The following is a 27,336-nucleotide window of genomic DNA, read 5'->3' as shown; positions in this document are numbered from 1 at the left end:
TGACTCTGCTTGTAACCAGTTCTTCCTCTTATCACTTTTCAGCCTCTTCCTTTTTTCTGCAAACATATGTTGTGCTTTGTCACATTTGAATGTGCATCTAACTGTGAACTGCTGAATAAACATCTATAGAAAGCACGTTCATGCAGTTGCACCATTTATAAAAATGCAAAACAAAAAGAAACTCACCCATCACAACCTGTCTTTATTTGATTTCTTTGTTAGAACGGTGCATATTTTTAGTGTTCAAGCAGAACTGATACTGTGCAAAGTTTATTTGCAGTAGCTTAGTGGTTTAGAGAACATGATAGATTTGCTGAGGAAGTGGCCTACACAACTAAAAACTAGTTACAGCAAGACAACACTTTCTAAAGTCCTAAAGACAAAAAGGTTAATTTCTCAACGATATAAGAAATTTATGAAATCATGGGAAGTGTTTTATTAATAAATGCATTTCATGTACCGTTCATGTAAACACAATTTATTTGTCTACTTCCTGTTGCAGTTTTAACAAGGTGAGGGCAGAGAACATGCTTCATTATATGCTTTCGGCGTCTCATCCTCAGAATCATCAGCGCTTTATAACCCATCACTGTCGATCCCTGAGTTTGAACGTTGTAGTGACACAGGAAATACACACTGAAAACCAGTGAAATGTTCTTTTAGGTGATAAGCCAGCATTACTGTTTTCTCAGAGCCTCTGTCCTGTTTATGCTTCACAAGAGCACAAGAGTCACACCACCATCTGTGAATTCATGCAAATTTAAGCTTCCTGAGTTGTGTCACATTAAAAATAATGTACGAATACGACACACACCTCCTCAGTTAAGTCAAGGCTGCACAAAGTTATTAAACACTTAATACATTATATAAACCAATGACTGTTTAATTGTGCAGCATTAATCCCTTAACATATTGTATAAAGTGATTACTGTATTAAAGAACAGCTGTTAATTTATCCTGCTCTATTTTATATAAATCCTTTTATGGACATTTACCAAGTTTTTACACAGGCTTTGTACAGTAAGACACAGTCATGGGTCGGGTCAGGCTTCGCAATCATGAAAGTACAGTAAGAGACACTGAATTCAGTAGCAGAAGTGAAAGAACAGGGTTTAACAATAGTGGAATAGTGAAATGTACATGTAAAGTATAAAAATAGCACAACACTTTTCATTCATATATGTAAGAAAACGATAAATATTTTACGTTAATACGTTAAAAGAAAAACTAAGGACTTGTGATGCAAACCAACAGAAAGATCTAAACTGATTCGAAGGTCAGTCAGGTAAGAGGTTTTCCCTCTTTCCATTTAATCCCATTACAGGTTTGAAAACTCCATTTATGTTCTAAATGTGTGAACTGTGTCTTAGTTATCGTTGTGTTGAGTTTGTTCAAGGTTGTTGACAGCAGATTTAAACAAAGTAGCCTGTTAATGCTCTCATGACATTAGCTCCAGCTGAAAGTGGTGCAGTCTATTTTCAGTAATGAGCGGCGCGAGAACGCGGGTTCTGTGGTAAATGTGTTATGTATGTTAAGTCCAGTGTGTCAGTATTCAACTTGAAGATGTCCTGGAGTGAAGTCAGACATTCTTTATTCATTCAGGGTATAACAGAGCTTTAAGAGGTCTAATAAAGATTTAAACATGAAGTGTCTCCTCTAATTAAACTAAATAACATAGATAATAGATGGTTGTGCAGATGAATGTGCAGTTCCTCTTTCACCCACATGCTCGCATCTAATCACATGTGTTTCAGTTTGTGCAGAACCTCCTCGGTCAAGTGTTTACTGTAGCGGTTGACCTTCCAGTGTCCGGGCATCCAGCCCAGCAGGAAGCGGTGGAAGTCCGTCCATGCGAAGGCAAACATCTCCCTCCACTCTGTCTCCAGGGCCGCGAAGTCCACGTCCCTCTTCACACATGACTTCAGTTCAGTGAAGTAGTGGTCCAGTAGCGCCGGGACCCTCTTTTCACACTGCTTTTCCTCCATGCAGCTCCCTAAAAAATACACCACGTCCTTCATCCCACAGCCGCCGCCAACGTACTGGAAGTCCACCGCCGCCACGTCCTGTCCGGCCGTGGAGAAGCAGAAGTTGGCCAACTTGGCGTCGCCGTGAACCACGGTCTTGAAGCGGCACTCGCTGAGTACCCGGTCGATGTCGCCGGCTGCTGCCTTGAGTCTGGCGTCCTCCACGGCCTCCAGCTCATCTGGACGCGTGTCCAGGTGCCAGTAGGTGCCCACGGGCCACAGCCCCTCTGGCGCCACACCCAGGAACAGCGCATGGAAGTTGGCGAGCCAGCGGAGGCAGGTCCTCAGCTCCCGGTCCGTCACACTCGCTCTGAGAGACAGGCGCCATCTTTTACTACATATGTCACATACATAAACACAGACTAGACTGAAATGCTTATACTTATGACACTAAATGACACTTATTTGCAGTTCTAGTTAGGTTTTTGCTGATGTAACTTCCTGAAAATATGAATAGAATATTGTACTTGTAAAATATATTGTAAAGGTTTTAGGTTTTAAGTGGCTGGTTAAGAATACAAAGGTCAGCTCTGTATTCTGTATTCTTTGTGGGACTAAATATTAATATACATATAATTTACATTTTATTTTCCAGAACCACAATCAGAATCACCTTGTTTACAAAAGCATAAAGTACACACAGGACACACATGAAGTATGACTACAACATACAGCACGTTAGAATGCAGTAAGTGTGGATGTGGATTTGCTTTGTTATAATTTTACTATTCGCTAAAGACTTTACCTCCTTTGATCGTAACCAGCTACATCCAGATCCTCCAGCACGATCAGCATCTCGTCTCCATGTGAGGAGGCAGCCAGGCATTCTGGGATGCGGCAGCTCTGATTGGTGGAGTAGTTCTGGTACCAGTGCGTCTCCACGTGATACGATCTCACCTTCCGCGCGTGGGAGCGGTCTGTGTTGCAGCCTCCAGGATGCTCAGCGCCGTCTGGAAACTTCACATGCTTCACCACCACAGAGGGACGGTCGCAGCCCTGCAAGTGCAGCCGGACGATCTGCCCGTAACCACTCCACAGGCTCTGGATTGTTGCCCCCACACGCAGGGACGAGGCACCACACGCCTGCAGGACCAGATCCTGGTACTCCTGTTTCATCTTCCCGGTCAGAGCTGAATGAAGGTAGAGAGCAAACCATCATTTCTTCTCTTCATAACCTTGTCATAGCTGGTCCTGACGTTACTATGTTACCCACCTTCACAAAGGATCAAGCCTGTTCATCCAGACAAAATCAGTCAGTAAGTCAATAAATCTTCATTTAAACTACTATCTCATACATTACAGTAAAGCAGATAAGCAGATACAGATCCTGTCCTCTTCCCTTCATGCCTAATGTGCCTCAATGGCCGGGTGACAGGAAGCATTCCCTCTTGTGTGTAAGATTTAAAGTCACAGGCATTAAATAAACTAATCGACTAACTAGTGCCCTCTGCTGGACTGGAAGACACAACTAATCTACACCCAGTGACGCCCACTCAGGTTTGACTGACAAAAGTACTTCCGTCAAGATCAGGTTTAGGCCTGCTTTAATATCAGTAAAATGCATTTAAACAACATTTACATAGTTTACTTTTGCCTTAATCCATTTCCATTTATTTTACATAGTGAGGAGGAAGCTCGTTGTATTGGTCAGTGTAGGAAGCACCATTCAGGTTTATAGCCAATTGCAGACGTTTGACTGCAAGGTGCTGTGAGGTTAATCAGAGGTTCATCAGTGACTGATGATTGGCTTGAGTGTGGATGGTGCATTCAGGACCTACTGACTCACTAAAATGGTCTGAACTTTATATAGCCCATTTAAACAGCCTCCTGGGATCCAAAGCGCTTTACACTGGCTTCTCATTCACCCATGCACTCTCACATTCACACACTGATGCCAGCAGCTGCCATCATACACCAGCGCTCGCTCGAAACACCAGGAGCAAGTTGGGGTTCAGTGTCCTGCTCAAAGACACTTCGACATATCGACCACAGCGAGCGCTCGAACCGACAACCTTGCAGTTCGCGGACGACCTCCCTGTTGCCGCCCCAAAAGTATAAAAAATGTATTGGTCGTACAGTATTAAAATACTTTCTTTTATTAAAAATAAATGCAAAAAACTACATTGAATTAATGCTGATGATGTGATCCTTATGAGTCAAAGGAGTCTGTTGCATCCTGTAAAATGCATCCAAGGTAAAGAAGAAGAGGCGGTGGATGATTTAAGCAAACACTGCAGAAAAACAAAATGCTTTTACACATTTAGAGAAAACCAAAGAGGCAAACAAATACGTTTACGTTATATTTAAGTGTACAGTCACCAGATAAGAGGCAGGCAACAGAAAACAGTAAACTTTGCCATCATCTTTTAAACAAATGAGGATTGAGGTATTATCAGGTACTGTAACAAAGTCAACAGAACAGCAAACGCAAAACGCTGTGATTGAACCAAAAGCTACAATAAATACGTAATATAGTTCAAATAAGTGAAGTGTAACACAGCTCATATTGAATTATACAGTGAGGATTTGAAGCAGGAAGTTCAACACAATATCATGAACTGTGTTTTTAAAATGATTTCCAAGGTAGAGAAGATCCAATAACTAAAGTAAGCGTAGTCACTGAAGGATAGAATGACATCATTTACTCACACTGTAAATACCATCCTGGGCACTTTGAATAAGGGATCTGGTTTAGGGCTCATGGGGGGACAGGTAAAAAGAACATACATGATTGGCTCATTTGCACACATTTGAGATTTAAATCGGTGGATTTGGATTTAGCCAAAGACGCTGGAAAATGTCTTTCTTCTTCCAAATGAAATGACTGTTCAGTAAAAAAAAAGGCAGGGAATTAAACAAAAGCTCTGGTCCTCGGACATATGAGGATCCCCTGAACATCAGGTAAGTCTGTTTTCCCGTCTCTGCAGAGTCACATTCATGTCAGTTATTTTCTGAAATGTTTTCAGGGAACTTTCTCTCCCCTGATAAAAAACATCTTAACTTCAGGAATGTTTTTAATGAGTAAAAGTAAAAACTGTAGGAGGAACGTTTTGAGGAGAGAAAAGAGAAAATGTATTGAGAACTGTGTAACTGAGTTTTAATTTTTTACTGTATATGTAGGAGCAGTCATGGGAATTCACCTAATTCTTCTGTCAAGTAAGTATTTTTTGTTGTAGCCAGATTCAAATGATAACGTGTTGAGAGTACATCTATCTTTATAGCATTTTGATCTTTTGGAGGTTGCATTTAGCTTTTTACGTTTTTTTGCTTCACCAAAAGCATTGTCACTTTTCCTTTATTGTGATCTCCTCCAGGTCTATGGCCTCTGATTCTGTGTGTGCCCCAGCATCGGTACGTCTTAATCCAAACTCCCAAAACCTGGTTCGATGCACAGAGCTACTGCAGACAGAACTGTTTGGACCTGGCCACAATAAATGACATGGGAGAGATGAAAATGGCGCTGGCAGCTGTCCAGGACAAATACAGCAATGCTGTGTGGACAGGGCTTTATCTGGGGACCACTCTTATGTCGTACTGGTCTCTGGCAGACAACGATTTCTACAAACCCGGAGAGAGAGATTATATGACTTGGGCCAATAGTAATCTCTGTCAATGTGGTGCATTTCTAGATGGGAAACTGTACATGGTTTTGTGTGCATCATCACAATATCTGATTTGCTTTGATGGTAAGTGCTTTGTCATGTTGTATTTAATTAGAATGCAAATAGTTTTTCATGTATAGTAGCAAACTACATTAACTGCTGTAGCAAATAAACAAAAACGTTTCCCATTGCTGAAATTCAAAATTTCTGCAGACAGTCGTCCTCGCTGATTTACAGTAGTTGCTTTAGTAGTTGGACTAGATCTAGACTAGAACTTCCAGTATTCATTTTCTGACTCAGCACAAACAACAAACTCTTATGGGGCCAATTTGGCAACAATCATCATATGAGCAAGAGATGAAAATTTAAGTTCTATCCAAATCCGTCTCTCTCAACTATAGAAACACACACGTGACTTTAAACACATTACAGTCAGTAGTCTTCTCTTGTGATGTGTCTTTTCTCTTTAGGAAGTCAACAGGGTCTTCAACAATATGTTCTCATTAAGCAAACGATGAGTTGGACAAATGCTCGGGACTATTGCAGGACGTACCACACAGACCTAGTCAGTGTGAGGAACGCCAGTGAAAGCCAGATACTCCAGCAAATAGCTGCTGGCCTGCAGGTGTGGACTGGCCGCTTCAGAGACCCTTGGATTTGGTCAGACCAGGCTTACTCCTCCTTCAGATACTGGAGGCCAAGTGAAGCTGTTTATACTGACATCAGCACACTTCCCTGTGTTGGCATGTTAAAAACTGAATCTGGTAAATGGGGAGACCTGTCGTGTAATGAAGTGCATCCGTTCCTCTGTAGCTGTAAGTACTGTACGTTTCTCACTAGGCCTCTTTTCTGTTCAAACTGGTGGCGGAATGTTTGTCACCAATTTGTGTGTAGCCTCCAATCATTCATAGTGTTATTGGTGTTATGATAATGTCCTGCAATATTCTGAGGCTGAAAAACACATCTGTTGCTCTGACCATTGTGTTCAGGCCCCATTCAGTTACATTTTTTTAGAGTGAAGATCAGCTCACAAGACACCAGCCTGGATCTAAATATACCAGAGGTGCAAAACACCATATTGCAGCAAGTGAGCGCAATGAAATTGTTTCCGACTGAACAAAATCTTAATTTAATATTGCTGCTAATGGTAATGTGAAAGTCATGGGTCTTCTTACAAAACCTTGAAGCTGTTTGTTCGTTCTTTACTGTTCAACAGATTAAACAGATGATGAATAGTAAGAATGTGACTGACGTTATCCAGTTCAAGTGGATGAAGAATCCTGATGGAAGCGTTTTTACCAAGGAACTGTCAAGGAACTGAAGACTTGTCAGAGCTGTTTGACCTCTGAGCTGCATTTGTAATTGTTACCATGCTGGCTTTAGTTTGCTTAAAAGAAGATGAAATCTTATATAATAGTTCTATAAGAAATATATTATTCTGCTTTATGAAGTCTGGGGTATGAAGGTGCCAGCTGGAATTTGATATTGCCTCATTTAGTTATTCTTTATGCAATGTGTCATATATTTTCATCAAACAAATCCTGACTGCGTGTCTATGAAAGTTGTCTGCTATTGTTGTTCTTTGTTCATGTTCCCTACACTCATCCTCACAGCAAACGTATCAAATGTAAAACTTATAGTATCTGCACCAACACTGAGCTGTAACTCTTTACCTGGTCATAGTGCTCCCTACCTCAGCTTTTCCGTTCTCACATGCTGGTTTTACTCTCCTCACTAGTTCTGCCTAATTGACGCTTCATTTGCGTCACCAAACGATTCATGACTTAGAGGCTTCATTTAATACTCTAGTCACTAATGATGTTTGCTAAATTAATTCAAATTATAAAGGCTGCATTTATTAGTGTAAACAATGTTGGCTTTTCAGTCTCGATGATATGAATTAAATTAACCCCAGTCCCTGTGTTTTCTGTTTCTGTTATACTGTATATGAAATACTGAACACATTGTATTCTTACATTGTACTTAACTTTTACAGTCTCAAGCTCCATTTTGTGCATTTAGTGTGTCTATTGCTCTAATAGACAATCTCAAATTAAATGCTTGGAGCAGGAAGAGTCCATGACACTGTTTTTTTAGGGGTGTGTGACGACTGATCCATGGCTTCTAATGGAGCTACATGGAACCGTACCCGGCCTGTGGTCTCATTCGTTACAGCAGTCTTTCTGCCAACCTTAGGTGGCAGATCGGCAAAATAACTGGAGAAAGCATGGAAAAGAAAGAAAATATTCATTTTGCGTGATCAATCAATGTCTATGAATGGCAGATTAGGGCTTTTTCTCTTGGCTAATACAGCTTTGGACCTAAAACATGCAGGTACTGTATCTTTTTTTTTTGGAGCCTATTTTTACTATTTTCCTACTGTAGATGCCCCCTTAGGCGGCAACAGAACAGCTACATGTATAAAAAGGATCATACTGTACGTCTGCTTCTACATCTTTCACCTAAGTTTCGTTGGTGGTGAAATTCAAAAGTTTTCCACAAATTTCCCACTTATTGATGTTCTCCTAAAGAATTCCTTGTGTCTCACATTAAGATCTTCAGCATCATTTCTTCATCTGTTCCTATTGATGACTGGTACTGGTCTTATTTAATAGAGCTTATTCAAAAGAATGTTTGCAGTACAGTACAGCAAATGTACAGTAGATGTGGATTTGTTTTGTAATAATTTTACTATTCGCTAAGGTTTTCTGTGACTTTACCTCCTTTGATCGTAACCAGCTGCATCCAGATCCTCCAGCACCATCAGCATTTTGTGGAAACTTCACGTTTGACCACCACGGAGGACGGTCGCAGCCCTGCAAGTGCAGCCTGACTATCTCCCCGTAACCACTCCCCGGAACTACTATCTCATACATTACAGTAAATAGCAAAGCAAATAGCAATGTGCCTCAATGGCTGGATGACAGGAAGCTTTCAGTCCTTCTCTTTCTTTCTCTTGCTGCTCAAGGCAGCTGGCGTTCAGAAACGTTGCATTGCTGTCACTTACAGGAATCTGATGAACTTCTCTTTACCAGACCTGACGTTCTCAGGAAGTTAAAAAAAGGTTGTCTGCCAATGCCTCTATTAGTCAAAATATCACTTAACGCCTTCACTTTTAGTCTTCCTAAATTCCTCTATCACTACTTTCAGTTCCAGGCTGCACTTTCTACACCGAATCATAGTATGTTCTACTGTTTCCTGCTCATGAAACTCTTTCACGGGAAGCATTGTAACCCTTAACACTCCCACCTGCTGGACTGAAAGACACGAGTCATTTACACACAGTAGCATCACTGTGTGTAAATGACTTGTGTCATCAAGAGAGGGTGGAGGCCTGATTGGTCACTTTAGGAAACACCTACAGGTTTATAGCCAATCGCAGCTCAGCCATTTGACTGCAAGGTGCTGTGAGGTTAAAGTGTGAGGTTCACCTGTGACTGATGATTGGCTCGGGTTGGGCGATGCATTCAGGACTCAGCACTGACTTACTAAAATATTAAAAATACAGTGGAAGTGGTTGCAACTTTTTGGTTGCTCAATATTATAATACTTCAATGTATTCAAAAAATTCTGATGAAGCGATCCTAATGAGTTAAAGGTGTCTGTTGCATCCTGAGTAAGAGGCATTGGATTATTTAAACAAACACTGAGAGCTTCATGCTTTTACACCTTTAGATAAAACCAAAGAAACAGATATGTTTGCAGTATAATTGAATGTACAGTCACCAGAGGCAGTAGAAAGGGAGGCAACGGAAACCAAAAGGCATGACCCTTTAAACAAATGAGGATTGAGGCGTGATCAGGTAACAGGGTTTCTACTTGTGACCTTGTTACCACATAGAAACAGCAAATGCATAAATATGTGATTTAACCAATAAATACTTAATATAGTTAAAATAAAATTTAACACAGCTTATACAAAATTATGTAGTGACAATTTATAGTAAGAGGTTCAAAGCAAATTCACGAACTGTGTTCCCAAAATGATTTGAGAACCATTTGAGACTTTAATCTGTGGATTTGGATGTTTCCATTCAGCCAAAGACGTACTGTAGGCAAATTTCTTTGTTCAAATGAAGGCAGGAAATTAAGCTCTGATCCTCAGACATATCAGGATCTTCTGAACATCAGGTGAGTCTGTTTTCTCGTCCCACAGTTATTTTTCTGAAGTGTTTTCAGGAATCTTCCTCATGTCCTGATAGAAGCAATGCATCTAAACTTCATGATGTTATTGCTCCCTGGCTTTTTCACACTACTGTAGATACCAACCAAGTCCAATGATATTAATTAGGCAGAAATGACTGCTAAAAACTATTACTATTGATCTTTTGGAGGTTGAATTTAGCTTTTTACTACACAACGTGCTTGATTGGCAACAGGTGTCCAGGACAAATACAGCGATGCTGTGTGGACAGGGCTTTATCTGGGGACTACAATTATGTCGTACTGGTCTCTGGCAGACAATGATTTCTACAAACCCGGAGAGAGAGATTGTATGACTTGGGCCAATAGTAATATCTATCAATGTGGTGCATTTTTAAATGGGAAACTACATAGTTTTCTGTTTAACAGCACAATATATGATTTGCTTCGATTGTAAGTGACTTGTAATGTTGTGTTTAATTAGAATGCAAATCGTTTGCACACATATAGTAGCAAACTAAATTATCTACTGCAGCAAGTAAACAAAACATACTGCATTGTTGAATTTCGGTTACTGTATCTGCAGACAGCTGTTCTCGCCGATTTACTTACGATAAATTTAGTTATGGCATATTTATACATACATGGGATCCAAAGCACTTTACACTAGCTTCTCATTCACCCATGCACTCTCACATTCACACTCTGATGCCAGCAGCTGCCATACACAGGCTCTTAATTGAAACACCAGGAGCAACTTGGGGTTCAGTGTCAGTTAGTTTTACTTTTTTCACTAGTTCCAGCAAACTGAATTCACCAAATGATTCATGACTTGAAGCTTTATTTAATATTCTATTCACTACTGATACTGAGCTACTGGTGTTTGCTCGTAAGTTAAAACTTAATAAAAACACTGGTCTATTGTTCTACACTCAAACTATTTTTTTATGTACTGTATAGTAGTGGGCTTGCGCTGTCACTTCCACAAAATTGGAACCTGTCATTTGGGTACTTTACTGTTGATTTTTTAGATTCTGACCATTTTTAATGGCATCTGAGAAGGTAATACTGAAAATTGAATTCTGAGTGAAAAGACTTTGGTCTGTTCTTTAACAGGCAAACTATTTCCCCATGTAGTAGATGGCTTACACGATTACTTTCAAAGTGCTTTTTCTTTTTAATGGCATCTGACACTGCAATAGCATAACACACTGCATGCAATGTGTTCTTAATAATGACCACACAATGGAAACATTGTGCCAGATTTGACCTTGAAAGGTTAATCCAGGTTTCATCACAGTGGATTGCATGTAGCATTTTAGTGTGTTGTTCCCATTTTAAAATTTATTATTCCCCAATCTACTATATCGTTATCATATTTGTATGACAGCCGCAGTTTATTAAGGTGGAGGCATTTAGTTGCAGCTACGGGTCTCTTTTTCTCAAATCCTATCCAATAGGCCGTTAGGTTAAAGCAACTTTTTTCATTACTGCACCCACTGTACAAATGCTCCGAGTCATTCTTTCTGTAGCAATCTCTATTTGACCAATGTTACGTCTTGTCTCAGCAGCTCCTAAAGAAAAAGCAAACATGTGCAGGACGGTTTTTGCAGCATGCAGCAGATTTGTACTGTATGAGCTTACGGTAGGCAGTGCTGATGTATGGTGGCTTTTAAGGAGCTATTTACAGTATGTAACACATCTTTATCATACATACAAAGACGTAAGATAACACATTTCTTCATCAACAGACAATTCCAATGTCACACCTGCCGCTGGTGTATTTACACAGGTGTTGAGGTGAACTAACCTCAACTAACTCATTCTGTACAAGCATGTGGTTGAAACCTTCTGGCTCAAAACAATGACTCGGTCCATCAGTGAGAACGTGCAAACAATATATGATTTGCATGTCCACATGTGAGAAATTGAAATGAGTGCATTGTAATTGGACATTTGGATTCAACCAAAGTAATAAACAAATCTGTTTTTCCATCTGTTAAAATGGGCAGCTACTGTGTAACCTCTCAACCCGTCCTGCACTGTTCAATTTGTTCAATGAATTAGCCGTCCAAAATATGGTCTATGTCAAAGAAGCCTTTTAACTGTAATAGCCAAAAGGATGTTAACTAGCTATGAAACAATAACGGTTAAAGCATGAATAACAGGTTGAAATATCATGGGCGAGCCCCCACTTTATGTTATGACCCACAGCTGCTAGGAAGAAGCTGAAAAACGAAATCCAGATATCCTCGCGGGTCTGTGAGCTGTCCTTAAATGTCCTGAGTAGCTGGCAGTCCCAACTCGAGTGATGGAGGACGCCCCCAGTGCAATCACTCTAAGACGAAATTGGTCCAACAGAAAACAGGTGTGACCGAGGAGGGAGGAGATCGGGTTCCAGTGCCAATTCCAGGAGGGTACGGAGGTGGAGCCAGGGGAAAGGAGGAGGCCTATGTCTGTAACAGCATCACAATAACTTTCAATTTATACAGTAGATGGTCAAAGTGATTAGAGAGAAAAGGAGCAAGTAAACTAAAGCTCTGATTGACAACTCAGGTCCTGGCAAGTCAGGTATGTCTGTTCTGAAACCTTTGTCTCCCCCCGGGTTCAGCAGAGGCTGCAGTAAATACATGTTTCGATTGTTTAATTAGTGATGTATGACTTTCTGCAGTAGCTCATACAGTTGCTTTAATACTAATAGTACATTTTTAGCAGTTTCTTGTTTTTTTCTAGAATAGCTTACAACTTTTTTGTGGTTATATGACCTCAAACCTGGTTGATTATTGTGTTTTAATTTTTATCATTTACAGTAAGAACAATCATGGGAGGAATCATAGATCTATTGCTGCTACTAAGTACTATAAGTAAGTATTATTAATAGACGTTTATAAAATTAAAATATTTATATATTTCACACTTAATTTACACTTTTTGGTTCCTCATACATTGTCTAGAGAAGCAGACTCCGACACAATATAGAGGATTACCACTCACTGATCATTGTGTTCTCCTCCAGGTCTATGGCCTCTGATTCTGTGTGCGCCCCAGCATCAGTACATCTTAATCCAAACTCCCAAAACCTGGTTCGATGCACAGAGCTACTGCAGAGAGAACTATTTGGACCTGGCCACAATATACGACATTGGAGAGATGAAAATGGCGCTAACAACTGTCCAGGACAAATACAGCGATGCTGTGTGGACAGGGCTTTATAAGGGGACTACACTAAACTGGTACTGGTCTCTGGCAGACAACGATTTCTACAAACCTGGAGAGAGAGATTATATTATTTGGGGAAATTACACATCTTACAGCTGTGGTGGTTTCAAAGACGGTAAAATGTATATGGTTAACTGCATGATGCCATCCTCTTCAGTTTGCTTTGATGGTGAGAGCCATGCATTTAACACCAGTCATTAACATGGAATGTTATTAGTGTGTTGTGTTGCTAGAATGGCACAGCACTAGATCAGATAAAATAAAAACAGCTTTTACTTTATTTCTTACAAAATATTTCATGTTCATAAAACATAAACCTCTGCAGATGTTCTCAGTCTCATCAGAAAGGTTCCTTTAGTTCTCCTGTGTATCTACTGTAACTGATGTCATCTTTTCAGGAAGTCAAAAGGGTCTTCAACAATATGTTCTCATTAAGCAAACGATGATTTGGACAAATGCTCGGGACTATTGCAGGACGTACTACACAGACCTAGTCAGTGTGAGGAACGCCAATGAAAGCCAGATACTCCAGCAAATAGCCGCTGGCTTGCAGGTGTGGATTGGCCTCTTCAGAGACCCTTGGATTTGGTCAGACCAGGCTTACTCCTCCTTCAGATACTGGAGGCCAAGTGAAGCTGTTTATACCAGCATCAGTGTACCTGCCTGTGTTGCTATGTTAAAAAATGAATCTGGCGAATGGAAGGACCTGTCGTGTGATGAAGTGCATCCATTCCTCTGCAACTGTAAGATGAATTTATATCAACTATATTTATGTTACAATTTGTTAAAACTTGTATTATAAAATATTAACAACAAAAATAATATTGACAATAATGTTTATTTATATTATATATAATACATTATATTTATAAGTACCTTCCAGAATACTCCAGGATACTGTACAAGCAGACAAAAAACTAGGCAAATAAGTAGGTTGGGCCAGCATAGTAAAATGAGTGGTTATCATGTACATGACATATTGAACAGAAGGGTTCTGAGTCTGGTTTTAAAGACAGGAAGGGAGTCGAATCTGAACTTCTATAGGTACTATTCTAGTCTGTTGGAGTACATTTTGCTACTGTATCAGTTCTACATTATGATGTTTTTGCTGTTTAGGTTTGTTTTTAGTCTTTGGCTGAATAGTAGTAACACTTCTTTTCTGGCTCGAATGATTCTAATGCATTTATTTCAGGCCCCATCAAAAGATTTTTTAAATTGAGGATTCTCTCACATAATTCACATCTGGATCTAAACCAACCTGTCATACAAAATGCCATCTTGAAGCAGGTTAGTCTAGCTTATATACATTTTTCTGTCTGATTAAGGGTGTACACATACAGTATACATAATGTCTATGAAACCCTGGCCCCATTACAAGAGTGTTAATGCGTTCAGCAGCTAAAAGCCTCTTCCTTGGAAGACATTAGCACTTACATTAAGGTTAAAATAGGGAAGTTATAAATGAAATAAGTGAATAATATGTGAATTCTAACAAATTCACTATATATTTATCTACTGTATTGCATTATTTAGCACTTGTCTTTGTTATTGTAGATGCTAAATAACAAGAATGTGACAAATGTTATCCAGTCAAAATGGATGAAGAATCCAGATGGAAGTGTTTTTACCAAGGAACTCCCCCAGGAAGCCTCAACAGAGGGCTGTCAGATTAATTCTGAGCTCCATCTGTAATAGACTTTTTCTTTGTCATGATTATAAGTGGTTAATACTAATTAACCGCTTACAGTATAAGCCTTTGTTTTCCTATTTTGCCAACTTACAAGCACCTTGGTGTCCTTCATATTACTGATGTATAAGTTTATTCATCTGCTTTATTGATGAGATATTAAATGTTAAAGCATAAAAATGTTAAAGCATAAAAAAGCACATATGTAGGACTCATGTCTAAGATGCGTTTTTTTTAGTACCGATTAAACTTTCTATACAACCGTGGAACAATTTATTGTAGGTAAAGTAGGGGGAGATGTGTTTCGGTCATAATCATACAGACCTTAAAATTATGGTTGTTTATTATGATTGTGTTTTTAGTTTATTTTAATTTTATTTCTTTAATAAAAGAAAATCATTAATACCGGGGAAAAGGTTAAACTAACTGTTAGTTGGAACTTATTGTACAACTTCCCGACAAGCTGGAGACAATGGTACATTGCAAGTGACAGCTCGATTTGAGCCAAGTTTCATGCCCGGGACTCATCAGGAATATACTATAGTAATATGCTTGCTGTATGTGGGATTTGTTGGGTTTAGTTGTGTGAGGTCTTAAACCTTACTTTGTAAAGTGCCCTGAGATAACTTTGTTGTGATTTGGCGCTATATAAATAAAATTGAATTTAATTGAATTGAATTGAATTTTTAAAAACAGTTTGGTAATTAGGTTTGTGTGGAGCTCATGAAGGCGTGGTGGGGAATGAAAAGCTGATAAATTAGCCAAGCGGGGTGTTAATCATGAAGACAATGATCTCACTGGAAAAGTGAAGAGGAAGGTAAATGAAAAATGGCAGGATTACTGGGACCCCGGGAGAAAGGGCAGACATTGTATAAGGTGCAGAAGAAAGTGGGGGAACAGGGAACAGTAACAGTACCCTACGTACAATATATTGGGGAAACATGTTGATTGGGTGTGCAGGGAGTGTCAGGAGCTGGAAACTGTGGAACATGTGATGGTGAGAAGTAGAAGGTAGAGCCATGAAAGGGAAGTAATGATGGAGGACTTCAGCAGGAGCAAGGTCGAATAAAAAGGATTTAAAGTAATCAAATGTCCTGTAGGGGGCAGCAATGTAACAGGTTTGGATGCCGGCGGCCGCAAAACTCCAGAGAAGAAGAGCCTCACCAACCTGTCAGCTCCACCACAGGGTTGCTTAACCTAGAATCCTGTGTTTTATTTGTCTAATTATAATTCAGAGTTAAATTCTTACTCACAACATGTCGGCTCCGAAGAAGGGAGATTTGTCTTCAAGCGAAAAGGAGTTGTTTGAGGTCATCACTAGGGGTAAGCCTCTTCGGCTAACGCTAATCTCTGAACAAGCTGTGTAGTTAGGAGTCGAATAGTAGAATAAAATATATCGATGCAGATTAAATGTCGCTTCAGACCTTGTGCTGCTCAGCTCGTTGCCTTGTTAAAGCACACTGAGCCGTTTAAGTGGTAGTTTGCTGGTAAGTGCTGATGTTAGCTAACGGCTAATTATTAATATGCTAACGTTACATGAACTAGCATCTGGTAACTTGCGGTAAGTTATTACAGCTACTTGCAACGTTGTCTGTAGCTTTTTGCTACTAATGGCTCATGATGATGCAGTTCTGAATTTAAATAGACTCATTACAAAACCTGGAGCTGCATGAACTGATTTTAAAGTTTGATGTAATGTTTTTAAGTTGATAATGCAGATTTATCTTTATTATAGGCAACGTTCAAGAAGCGTCAAGGCTGTTGGGTTGTAAGGATGTTCGAGTCAACTGTTTAGATGAGGTAATGCTAACGGAACGTTTCTGCATGTTGTTGAAAATTTACTGCACTCAACACAAGATATTAAAGCATTAATAAAGACCTCCTAATGAGAAAGTGGAGATAGATAGTGTAGATCTGCCTGGAAAATTTTGGTTTATTTTTGATGGAAAAACGATCATTCTCCAATTCCTCACTGTAATGTTTCCTCACAGCAAAAGCATCAAACACAAAATTAAATAATATGTTAAAAGCTGAAGCTGTATGAATCTTATCATAAGGTTTTTGAGAAATGTAATGACAAACCTCGTCATATAATGACAATAATACTTTTACACTGAATATTCTAACTTTTACAGTAGTTATAGGCTGTTTTATAATTTTAGCTTTCATAGGATTGTGTCTTTTTTGTATTATGAATTGCACTGTTTGATGTCTTCCTGTTTGTCTTGCCCACAGTATGGAATGACTCCTCTCATGCATGCAGCTTACAAAGGAAAAGCAGACATGTGCAAGTTGTTGCTGCAGCATGGAGCAGACGTGAACTGCAATGAGCATGAGCATGGATACACAGCGCTAATGTTTGCTGGCTTGTCAGGTACATTAGTTAAATTATAACGTAATCGTTTGTACTTCACTACTGTGTTGGAAAGTTTCTCCATGCATATGTACTGTATCGGATCATCATCTGTGCCTGCAGGAAACACTGAGATCGCATGGATGATGTTGGATGCTGGGGCAGAAACTGATGTAGTGAACTCGGTTGGAAGGACCGCTGCACAAATGGCTGCTTTTGTTGGTATGTTAAATTTAGGTATTATTAAAATAGGTTAACTATTCAGATGTCTATAGTGCATTTGACTTGTTTTAAAACATCTAACTTACCTCTATCTTCTTTCCCTCCTCAGGTCAGCATGATTGTGTCACAGTGATCAACAACTTTTTCTCACGTGCTCGACTGGATTACTACACCAAGCCACAGGGTTTAGAGAAAGAGCCCAAGTTGCCACCAAAACTTGCTGGACCCCTGCACAAAATCATCATGAGCACCAATTTGAATCCTGTCAAGGTAGCAAAGCACAAGACAGTTGTTGGAAACTTGTGGTAATGTACTTATTGATTTGGGCAGGCGCTAATGCATCCAGCAAGCTTCCTCCTCAGCCGTCCATCAATGCTTCTTTATATTCATTCTTTCTACCTCCTCTCTCGCTCTGTAATGATAATAGAGGTGGTTCCTTGTCCAAATACAACAGACAGACAATTGCAATGGTTACATTTTTTTATAGTGTAAGGGGACAAATAATCCATTAGCAGAAAAGCTGCTGCAGTGATTGATTGGATGGAAAATGAGTATGCCCTGGGGCCTCTTGGACTTTCCACACTACATGGTAAAATGATTTTTAAATGAGCTATTTGTGACAGGAATGCACTCAATCAGCCAACCATCCAAAAAGCAGTGGCATTAATCTCATTTATTTGCCTTTTCTTCCCTTTATCGTCGGATTTTTTTCCCACCAAAAGTAAGAAATACAGACTTCAAAGCAGTTTCTGCATTTTGTAAATCATTCCTAGGGCTTTTTATAGATTTATATTTTGGTCATCAGCTGGAAAAAAAACCTTAATCTGCCTCTGCTGTGAAGTTTAGAGAATGTGGATTACTAGGATTACTAGGACAAACTCTTAGGCATCATTAGTAACTGACTAGTAAGTAATGCTTTTCTCCTTTTTTCTAGATGGTGTTGCTGGTCCAGGAAAACCCCCTCCTGGCTGAGGTCGAGGCTCTAGACAAATGTCGTCGGGTGATGGAGCTCATCTCTGAGAAGTGCATTAAGCAGCAGGACATGAATGAGGTGCTGGCCATGAAGATGCACTACATCAGCTGTGTCCTGGGAAAGTGTGCGTCCTTCCTGAAGGACCGTGAGGACAAACTCGAAGGGCTCATCAAAAGGTGGTGTACTAAAAAGCTAATTCCTGTCAAAATGCTGTGAAGAATGAGAAAACTTGGAGCTTGCTCTTTAAATCCTTTTGAGATGTGAATGGATTACCTATCTTGTTAAAAGTAAGACAGAAATATAAGTAGATTACCCTAATCTTCATCTGCAGTTTGCTGAAGGGGCGGGACAGTGACGGTTTCCCTGTCTTTCAAGAGAAGTTTATCAGAGAGTGCATCCGCAAGTTCCCATACTGTGACGCGACTCTGCTGCAGCAGCTGGTTCGGAGCATTGCTCCTGTGGAGATTGTGAGTCTGGATGAACTATTGAGAGATGACGTCCTACAGTCTGTTCAACATGTGATATAACACGCTTCTTATTACAGGGTAACGACCCCACAGCTATGTCAGTGCTGACTCAGGCTATCACAGGTCAGGTCGGCTTCATGGATGCAGAGTTTTGTACAACATGTGGAGAGAAGGGAGCAGAGAAGAGGTGTTCTATCTGTAAAATGGTGAGTTTTAAACTCAGGCAATGATTCTGTTCTATGTGTGTAAAAGCCCATCAATTGATAGCGTGTTCACTATAATCTATTATTCTCTAATCTATTATTAACAACATGTAATTGGTTGCATGTTCAAATTAAATAAATATTTCTTTCTTTAACAGGTGATTTACTGTAACCCAACTTGTCAGAAAATGCACTGGTTCACTCACAAAAAAGTGTGTAAGAAACTTCAAGAGCAAAGAGAGAAGCAAGAGGCGGAATCGGCCAAACTCAGAATGAAGCAGAGCTCAGGTATCGTATCTTTCTAAACTCTGAGTGGAATGTTATGGACAACCCACCCATCAACATTCATTTACTGTAGATAAAGTCTTTACGCAGTGTTCAGTACTTTTACTGTAAAAGACATAAAAAGTCTGTTTCTTTAAAAAGAAAGTATAAAAGCACTTTGAATTTAATGTCTTTGCTCTGACTTATAAATGTTTTTCTTTTCCACATAAAAATCAGCAGTGTTTCACTTTACCAGCAAATATATTACAATAAATTCACATTTACAGTAGACACCTCGCTAAACTTAGAAAGCTTGGAACAATATTTTATGTTTTGTCATTTTGATTCATTTGCAGTTTAATTTAAGTATGTTCTGAAAGGCTGTCTGTACTGTGGCTGCACATGGACTTATGACTGCTGTTTAAAATACCTAAGGGTGCTTTTATCTACTCTATTGTGTAAATGACCAAAGGCCATAATTTGAAATGTCGTCATAGCTATTAGTATAAATTACTATCTTTTTCAAAAAAATTTCACAAAACTACTTGTTTTAGAAGAGAGCAAAGCTGTAACGGAGGCCACAGAGTCCATGGAGCAGCTCTCAGTGGAGACGAACAGTGATGTCACTTCCTCAAATGCTGCAGCAGAAACCTCAGACGCTACTTCCATCCCAGATGCTGAGAACTGAGGAAGATCCAGCACTAACCCGTCTCCAGAAAACAACCGCCAGAAACTGAAAGTCAAGAACTTTTTCAAAACCATAGAATTCCCATATTTATTGTTGAACCTGAAACGGTGGCAGCGGCATGGACACATCAAAGCAGGTTGTGCCATTGCAGTCAACATTACATTATTCTTCAGCTACTGTCATACATTATGTGAATGTGAAATTGCATAGGCTGTGTTTGTGGCAGAGGTCGCTGGGAGGAGTCACGGCCTAAAAGGATGGGAAGTAAATACGCCTTAAGAAACCGTATCAGCCTGCGCAGGAGAACGTGACTGAAACAAATCAGAGCTGTTTGTTCCTTTGGTTGCAGCATTTTTGATGCAGATCTTTTTTTTCTACCTTGTGGTAGATTCAGAGTAAGTGGCACAGCTGCACAATACTGACCAAAAATCCACATTTTTAAATCATAAACATTTATATTTAGTGTGAAAGATGTTAATGCTCAGGATTTTTCTTAAGTTAACATTTGTATTTCCAATATTATTATTGATTAAGCATCATTGTTACACAGCACAAGAAACCATGTGACGCTTTATTGGCTTCAATAAAGGCCCGAGTTCATCAGACGCCCTCATTGGACTAGATCATTATATGCTCTCAGAACATTCTTCATATAAATTGTATGTGGTATGTGATTGTTGTATCGGGCTCCTGCCTGATTGTAAGCTGGGAGAGACTCCAGCAATGCCGTGAACAGCGAGGGAGTCGAAACGTATTAAAGAATGTAACTGAACGTAAAGTGTTATACGTCCCGTGTGTCTCCAGCAGAGGGCAGTGACTCCCCAGACGTCGCATACACGAAATACTGCTGCATGAAGGTGAAAAGGTTTTAACCTTTCCTCCTATAATAACAGCTGATTTCACCAAACACATGCAGTATAGTGATGCACATTGTACACACTCAACTACTGGCTTTTTTGGTGTTCTCAAAGTTTTCCTAACTTTTCTCTGGTATTCTATGTTCTGTAGTTTGTTGCATACTAACTACTTTTGGTACTTTAAAAGATTTAAAGCTAATATTTCAGTACTTTTAGCCAAGCCGTGTGTTGCGTCTTCATTCCTGTGAACTGATGAAGACTTGCCTCCACCGACGCCGTGTGTGTTTGTTCTCTGTTACTGAGTCAACAGCATATTGTGAGCATACAATTGGAAAAGTGGAAGTACCAGCTGTAATGATACAGACTGATCTCAGGCCCCGTCCATTGTGTGTGTGGGTTTGTTGCCACGTTGACCTTTCTTTCTTGGCTCGGTTCCGGGTGCATACCTTCGTCCCCCTCCGGCCACCTTCGCCACACCTCCTACTGCATGAGGGCGCTTCCTGATGCACACACTCCCGCCAGGCCTCTTGTCAATATGCTTTTAACCCAGCCACCTTTCATTTCCCATGAGGGTTTGGGGCAGGCGAATTCCTGTTGCCGTGTTTGAATGCACTCCGAGACGGAATCCGCTTTCAGCTTTCTGTTTCTTTACAAAGTGAGAGCACAAAAGCCGAGGCCTATCATATTCACTTTTCAGGATTCGGTAACCCAGTCTCACAAGGAGCTCAGAGGGGCGTCAAAGTGTAAATAGTCCCCTGAGAAGAGCAGGCGGTGGTGTCCTTTCTTTTCCCGCAGAGGTGGAGAGAACGAGTCTCTGGTGTTGTTTGCGGAAAAACAAAAGAAAGGAAATGATAGCGGAGGCTCGGTGTGAAGATTAACGACGGACTGGGTTCACCTGCTCAGGAGATTTGCAGAGTCAGGAAGAAAAAAAAACTCAAGACCGGATGGTTTAGTATTGACTTATCAGCCTCAGCAGGAACTCAGCGTCTGAAGAGCTTAACACACAAATGTAGAGGACGATGTTCCAGTTGAGGGACGAGGTTGGTCGCTAACAGCAACGTGAGGGTTCACCTGCTCTGCGTCCGGACTGTGCTGTGGCACGATGCAGGGCATGGAGTGATGACCCCACCTGCACGGCTGCAACAGAAGAGCTGGTTCCTCGCTCTCAGAACTGAACCAAACCTTTGTGCTTAATGAAGCACGGCTGATTTCCTGCTTTGGTTGTGTTGTGTAGAATCACTGGTGTTCTGCACCAGCAGTAACTTTGAAATGCAGGCGTGAAAACGAGCAAGGAATAAACCTGATATTACAGTGCAAATTTAAAATGGGCCTAAATCTTTAATGGCAAAAAAAGTGAAATTGATGACTTGGAAATTCCACAGGAATATGTAACTGTGTATGAGCTGTAGTTGTTCAGTTAATGTGTCTGAGCAGCATTAAATCCTTTAATGGACAGCTTTATGTCTCACATTAGAGGGGCTGATTCTGAAACGTGTTTTTCCTACGACCGCTGTGCTGCCGCTCCTCTTTTTGTTCTGGTTTCAAGCTTTCCATCAGACTTTAGTGCCCGACTGGATTTTTTCCTCGCGTTCAGCAAACACGAGCAGGAAAAAGGTCCAACGCTAATGTTCTGGTGGCTCGGCTGCTTCCAACTTTGTGACTAGAGCTGATTCATTTTGAAGCAGGAAAGGGACAAGAACAGCCTGTTTCCACGAATCTGAGCAATATTGTCATAAAACCCTGGTTAATTGGAACAAAAAGCTTTAAACAAAACAAAACAGTAGATGGAAACCAAACGTTTACAAATGTGAGCTGACAGGTGTGTCCATGTTCTTTCTGCCATATAATCAATCACTGCGCTTTGTTTTTCCTTTTTTCTCTCTGATCATATTTCCATAATGTCTCTCCATTTTACTTGTGTAGTTTTTCTTGATTTTTTTTACATATACTTATTAATTTGATCTTTCTTTGATCTTTTTATTTTTTATATTTTCTTTTCCTTTCATTAATTAATTTGATCCTTTTTAAATGTCAACAAGACCAAGCTCTGCTTTTCTTCATTACAGTTAGTTCTTGTGTAAATGTTTGTGTAAAGCTTCTGTGGTTTGGCTGATTTAAACAGTTTTCCCACCTATGATTGAAACCAGGTAACTCCGGTAAAGTAAGATGCTCGGTCTCTATTCCGAGAAGCCACACTGGCCCTGAAAAGTGGTTGAGAGTGTGTAATAAAGCTGACAAGTGATCAGCGTATCAGCTTTCGTTCACGCTGGCGACAATTAGTGTCTCTGCACGAAGCCTCTTTTCACGTCAGTGAGACAAGCCTGGATTGAATGTTCCCCACAAAGAGTAATTATATCTGCCCTTTGTTTTGAACAGCGGACAGCGAGACTCCAGTTTGTCTGGGCACTTGAATAATTAGATGTGCGACTGGGACTGGGAGGCTCAGAGGGAGGTTGGGACAGACAGCGAACTGCACACAGACCATATCGGCTTTCATGCACAGGTGAAAGTGTCTGAGGAGCAAGTCACGACGTGGAGAGTAGGCACCAGATGAAGCCTGTGTGTCTGTTCTGAGCTGTGTGTGGGTCAGTTCTGAACGTGTGTGACCAGTGCTACCGAGGATGGAGGCATAAAAACAAACAGAGCCGTGGACACGGGTTGTCAGCAACATTCTGCAGTGGTCCTGCTTTGAAGCCAAGTGGCCTGTTCCTGCGTGGCTGCAGCTTTAGGGTCAACATCAAGACCATCCAGATGTTTTCACTCCAAACACGCCAGCACCTGCCAGTCACAGCAACGGATCCCCTCTAAACGCTTGAAGGCCAGAAGGATAAATAAGATGCCACAGCAGCACAAACCCAGCAGAATAAATAAATGCATTCTGTTGTGATGAAAAGCAGCTCCCAAACATTCTGTGGAAGCGTATGAGCGGCAGGAATCACGACCCTCGCGTTTAGTTTTTAATGTGTCCTGGGACCTGAGCGGGTTCTCCACCGCTGAATCAGTGGATCCATTTAGATCCAGATCTGTGAACAGAGAGGCTTTTTCAGTTCTACTTCCTAAAATGTGATAAATCGTCAGCTACAGGACCGTCTCCGTCCCACAGGAAATGAAGCATGTCATGTCATGCTTTTGACTTAATTTAGAAAGTCCTTTCAAAACCGCTGCTGCAGACCGAGAACAGAGCCTTTGACCACACGCTGCCTCTGCAGCGGGACTGTTCCAGGTACTGGCATTAGATGGGGCACTTTACTGTAGCATCACTGGAGAACTCATCAGGACTTTAAGTTGCCTTCACACTCACAATTTCTCCCAAAGTCTTTTATTGCTGGCCTCAATCGTAAAAGCACCTAATTCTATTGGGGGGAAGTAACAAACTCATATACTGCTCTGGGGTTCCATAGATCAGCAGCAATAAAGAATCACATTTCAATTAATCTGCTTTAATTGAAATTAAAGCAGATTATATAGTGATCTGCTTTAATTTCATATAATGAATCTTTAATCCATTATTAACTCAGACAGTGATAATAATAATCCTACATTGTTTATTAGCTGTTGATTCAGCAGAAATGTCATTTGTGTGTAAATACGTAAGTCACACATCACTGTTATTGTAATAATTACTGCTTCTTTTATTTATTACTAATTAAAACATAATCACACTTCAACATAAATGTAATGTTTGTTATTAATATTTTATATTTTACATTAACTGCGTTGTTAAAGTGCACAAACATGATTTGAATCACTGAGCCTGAAACTTGGGCACGTAATTCCATCATCTTCATCATCATCATCATCATTATCGTAGAGTGAGGAATTCCACGCTGCATCAAGGGGAAACTGTTCTATCCGAGAGGAATTCAGCGGGGTGGTCTCGCAGGCGTGCGCGCGTCCGTGGCGACCAATCAGAAGCTCGCAACAGAGACGCACCTGAGCAGCAGCCGGAGCGGGAGGCGGGGCGGCTGCAGGACATAAAGCCGGCGGGACGCCGGGGGTTCTCACGCAGCCCATCCGGCATCAGTCGACGTCGAGCGGGACGTACGCGCGCCTCGGCCCCAGACAACCATGCACCTGTGCGCGTACGCGTCGTGCCGCTCCGCGGTCTTACTCTGCATCCTCGTGAGGAGCTGCCAGGCCTTCGGCAACGACGCCACGGAGGTTGTGCTCTCGCACGGGAGCGCGCCGGCGCCGGAGGTTCAGGGCAACGTGTCCCTGAACCGCGCACGGGCCGGCGGGAGAGGCGTGGGGCGCGCGGAGCACGACAGAGGCGGTGAGTGGAAGGAGGCTGCGTGGGATGAGGGTTCGTACGGTGTGTGGGAACGGCGCATGCAGTGTGTGGTTTTATAAAGGTGCGTAACTAGTGAGACAACGTAGAACATGTTCCACTGCCCGGTCCGTTTACTATTTAATTTGTAAATGCTGTTAGAAAATAGTAACAATAATAATCGTTATTGTTCTAAGTTTTAGTTTGCACGATTGTCCATTCTCTTTTTATTCAAGCACTTAATCCCACCATCAGTCATTTTACACATTACTATTACTGTGGGACTATTGAAGGTTTTCTTATTCCTATTCTTATTGAATCACATTGCAATAATTGCAATAATTATATATAAACGTCACAAATTATATAAAGTGTGTGTTTTTTTATCATCTGTAATAATAAATAAAGTTATATTCATTACTTGCTTGCGGCTCAGCCTGGAGCTCAATTTCAGAGACAACTAATTATCCTCAAATTCCCACCTGCACCAGCAAATCAGAGCCTCTAATTGACCTCATCCATGAAGTAAATAAACGCACTGTAAACTCAGGCTTGGAGAGGCATTATGGGAATATTAGGGCTAGTTTAAAGGTGAAGTCCCCTCCTTGAGCACCAGCGACGGGACGAGGCCACAGCGTTAATGTGTAACAAACACGCCCCTGTCTGGCTGCGGTCCAGACAGGGATGAGACGCTCAAACGAACCGAGCAGCTGACTGGATGTCAGTGACGCTGAATGGAAGCTCTTCCAGCAAGGATGAAGGAAGCGAGGGGGGGGGGGGGATTAAGAGATAGTAAGAGGGAGACAGAGCCTCACCCCTGTTCATTCATCAAACACTGTCACAGCACAGAAAGGGCCTGGCTTTGTCACAGTGGTGCATGAATGGACCTGAGCTTGGGTTACAGCGGTGGAGGGCAGAGCAGGGACGCTGCTGTTGCCTGCAGCAGAGTCATGCTCAACAGGGATAATCCTGCCTTTTCTGCCTTCAGGAATGTCACAGTGCCTTCACATTTTGGTGTGTACGTGTCAAAATGCCACTGTTTGACCTATTTGTGCAAAGAGATAATTAAAAAGCGGAAGTTTAGTTGGAGCCTCCATGCAGTATTTGTTGTTCACGCATCCTGTCTGTCAACAGAACCAAACCAAATTGGGTGCAGAGAGCTGAGATCCACCAAGTACATCTCCGATGGCCACTGCACCAGCATTAACCCCATCAAGGAGCTAGTGTGTGCCGGTGAGTGCCTCCCAGCCAACATGCTTCAGAACTGGATCGGCGGCGCCTACGGCAGGAAGTTCTGGAGTCGCCGGAGCAGCAGCCAGGACTGGCGCTGCGTCAACGACAAGACCCGCACGCAGCGCATCCAGCTGCAGTGCCAGGACGGCAGCACCAGAACCTACAAGATCACCGTGGTCACGTCCTGCAAGTGCAAGCGCTCCTCCAGGCAGCACAACGAGTCGGGAAACAAGCTGGAGGAGCTGAGGCTGTCCGCGCCGCAGCTCCTGCACATGCACAAGTCCAAGAGCAAGAGGAGGCTGGGCACGAACCGGCTGAGGGAGAACCGGCACCAAACGGAGCCCTGAGGGCGGCGGACACAGACTGAAGCCACGTGAACGCGGGAGCGCTGTCTCGCCGCCTCTGGAGCCTGCAGCCGTGGATTATCTCCAACGTGGCCGGGACCCTATTTATGTGAAGCTTGGTCCTCATATGATGGAGAACTCCAGAGGGCCCACTCAGGACCTTTCTCAGATAGTGTGACCACAAGTGGGGTGTATATTCTGCAGAGGTTCCCAGATTTATCCATGTGCATGTCCTGGTTTCCACTTATCCACAGATGTGCATCTGTCTGCAGCTCTTTAAGCCTCAGTAAACAACACCGTACTTCTCCAAACGTCTTGTGTAAATACTTGTACATATATCAAATTCTTACTTGCATTTTTAAGTATTGCCATATGTATAAAATTTGACTGATTTATGATGTAATATATTTCCTGTGGAGGCATAATATGCGTAAGTGGCGTAAGCTTGTGGGTGCAGTCTGGAGAGGCGTTCTCATAAATCATGCTTGTAGCAGTTATGTATAAAAATAAATGTTACTTTTTTATTCACATGTTGTTATCAGTGGAAACGTTTCCAGGTAAACTGTAGGATGTCTCTGCTTCAGGAAGACTGAAAAATAATAATACAACAACAAACAACAACAAACAAAACTGATTAAAATGTTCCTCTGTGTAAATTATGGTGACTGAAAAATGTGTTTTTATTTAAGTCTGGAGCAGTGACTCAGATGACTGGTTCCACTTACTGGCACTGCAAAAATGCTCACTGGCATTTTTTTAGTTTTTAAACAAGGTTGTGTAAATGTTATGT

The 27,336-nt window shown here is 41.2% G+C and overlaps 4 protein-coding genes across 6 annotated transcripts; 3 read left to right on the top strand and 1 right to left on the bottom strand.

The window, feature by feature from the left end:
- Positions 1 to 182: 182 nt before the first annotated feature.
- Positions 183 to 3,140, bottom strand: pkdc (protein kinase-like domain containing). The gene is made up of 2 exons (XM_029130291.3): positions 2,770 to 3,140; positions 183 to 2,334 (listed from the first exon to the last, which is right to left on the bottom strand). Exons 1-2 carry the CDS (start codon positions 3,138 to 3,140, stop codon positions 1,740 to 1,742), a joined length of 966 nt encoding a protein of 321 aa, XP_028986124.1. The 3' UTR covers positions 183 to 1,739.
- Positions 3,039 to 15,396, top strand: LOC114843066 (uncharacterized). Its single transcript, XM_055503220.1, has 13 exons — positions 3,039 to 3,164; positions 5,145 to 5,180; positions 5,339 to 5,710; positions 6,097 to 6,441; positions 6,616 to 6,713; positions 6,843 to 6,934; positions 8,366 to 8,448; positions 12,060 to 12,227; positions 12,580 to 12,633; positions 12,786 to 13,157; positions 13,387 to 13,731; positions 14,181 to 14,275; positions 14,543 to 15,396. Exons 2-13 carry the CDS (start codon positions 5,153 to 5,155, stop codon positions 14,678 to 14,680), a joined length of 2,190 nt encoding a protein of 729 aa, XP_055359195.1. The 5' UTR covers positions 3,039 to 3,164; positions 5,145 to 5,152; the 3' UTR covers positions 14,681 to 15,396.
- A 379-nt stretch (positions 15,397 to 15,775) lies between these two features.
- Positions 15,776 to 20,617, top strand: ankmy2a (ankyrin repeat and MYND domain containing 2a). 3 transcript variants are annotated; one of them, XR_008692830.1, is made up of 11 exons: positions 15,778 to 15,998; positions 16,411 to 16,475; positions 16,911 to 17,049; positions 17,152 to 17,250; positions 17,360 to 17,520; positions 18,185 to 18,399; positions 18,555 to 18,690; positions 18,768 to 18,896; positions 19,052 to 19,181; positions 19,712 to 20,240; positions 20,396 to 20,617. XR_008692830.1 is itself a non-coding variant. In XM_029130335.3 (10 exons), the coding sequence occupies exons 1-10, from the start codon at positions 15,932 to 15,934 to the stop codon at positions 19,843 to 19,845; spliced, it is 1,272 nt and encodes a 423-aa protein (XP_028986168.1). In that variant the 5' UTR covers positions 15,776 to 15,931; the 3' UTR covers positions 19,846 to 20,617. The 3 variants fall into 3 exon arrangements, 2 of the variants coding, with proteins under 2 accessions (XP_028986168.1, XP_028986167.1); XM_029130335.3 differs by having other exon boundaries at positions 15,776 to 15,998; positions 19,715 to 20,617; XM_029130334.3 differs by having other exon boundaries at positions 19,712 to 20,617.
- Positions 20,618 to 24,651: 4,034 nt separating this feature from the next.
- sostdc1a (sclerostin domain containing 1a) lies at positions 24,652 to 27,205 on the top strand. Its single transcript, XM_029129692.3, has 2 exons — positions 24,652 to 24,975; positions 26,104 to 27,205. Exons 1-2 carry the CDS (start codon positions 24,771 to 24,773, stop codon positions 26,547 to 26,549), a joined length of 651 nt encoding a protein of 216 aa, XP_028985525.1. The 5' UTR covers positions 24,652 to 24,770; the 3' UTR covers positions 26,550 to 27,205.
- The last annotated feature ends 131 nt before the right edge of the window (positions 27,206 to 27,336 follow it).

The sequence above is a fragment of the Betta splendens genome, chromosome 16 (assembly GCF_900634795.4).
Source record: "Betta splendens chromosome 16, fBetSpl5.4, whole genome shotgun sequence".
NCBI lineage: Eukaryota > Metazoa > Chordata > Actinopteri > Anabantiformes > Osphronemidae > Betta > Betta splendens.
This window is presented reverse-complemented; position numbering and strand designations above follow the sequence as displayed.

Excerpts from the sequence above, each read along its gene's own strand:
- pkdc (XM_029130291.3), bottom strand. The coding sequence starts at position 3,140 with ATGAAACAGGAGTACCAGGATCTGGTCCTGCAGGCGTGTGGTGCCTCG. Across the intron at positions 2,335-2,769 it reads GCTGGTTACGATCAAAGGAG|AGCGAGTGTGACGGACCGGG; the intron begins GTAAAGTCTTTA and ends CCTGTCTCTCAG.
- LOC114843066 (XM_055503220.1), top strand. The coding sequence starts at position 5,153 with ATGGGAATTCACCTAATTCTTCTGTCAA. Across the intron at positions 12,228-12,579 it reads AAAGGAGGAGGCCTATGTCT|TAAGAACAATCATGGGAGGA; the intron begins GTAACAGCATCA and ends TATCATTTACAG. Across the intron at positions 13,158-13,386 it reads CTCTTCAGTTTGCTTTGATG|GAAGTCAAAAGGGTCTTCAA; the intron begins GTGAGAGCCATG and ends TCATCTTTTCAG.
- ankmy2a (XM_029130334.3), top strand. The coding sequence starts at position 15,932 with ATGTCGGCTCCGAAGAAGGGAGATTTGTCTTCAAGCGAAAAGGAGTTG. Across the intron at positions 18,400-18,554 it reads CTCGAAGGGCTCATCAAAAG|TTTGCTGAAGGGGCGGGACA; the intron begins GTGGTGTACTAA and ends CTTCATCTGCAG. Across the intron at positions 18,691-18,767 it reads GCATTGCTCCTGTGGAGATT|GGTAACGACCCCACAGCTAT; the intron begins GTGAGTCTGGAT and ends TTCTTATTACAG.
- sostdc1a (XM_029129692.3), top strand. The coding sequence starts at position 24,771 with ATGCACCTGTGCGCGTACGCGTCGTGCCGCTCCGCGGTCTTACTCTGC. Across the intron at positions 24,976-26,103 it reads CGCGGAGCACGACAGAGGCG|AACCAAACCAAATTGGGTGC; the intron begins GTGAGTGGAAGG and ends GTCTGTCAACAG.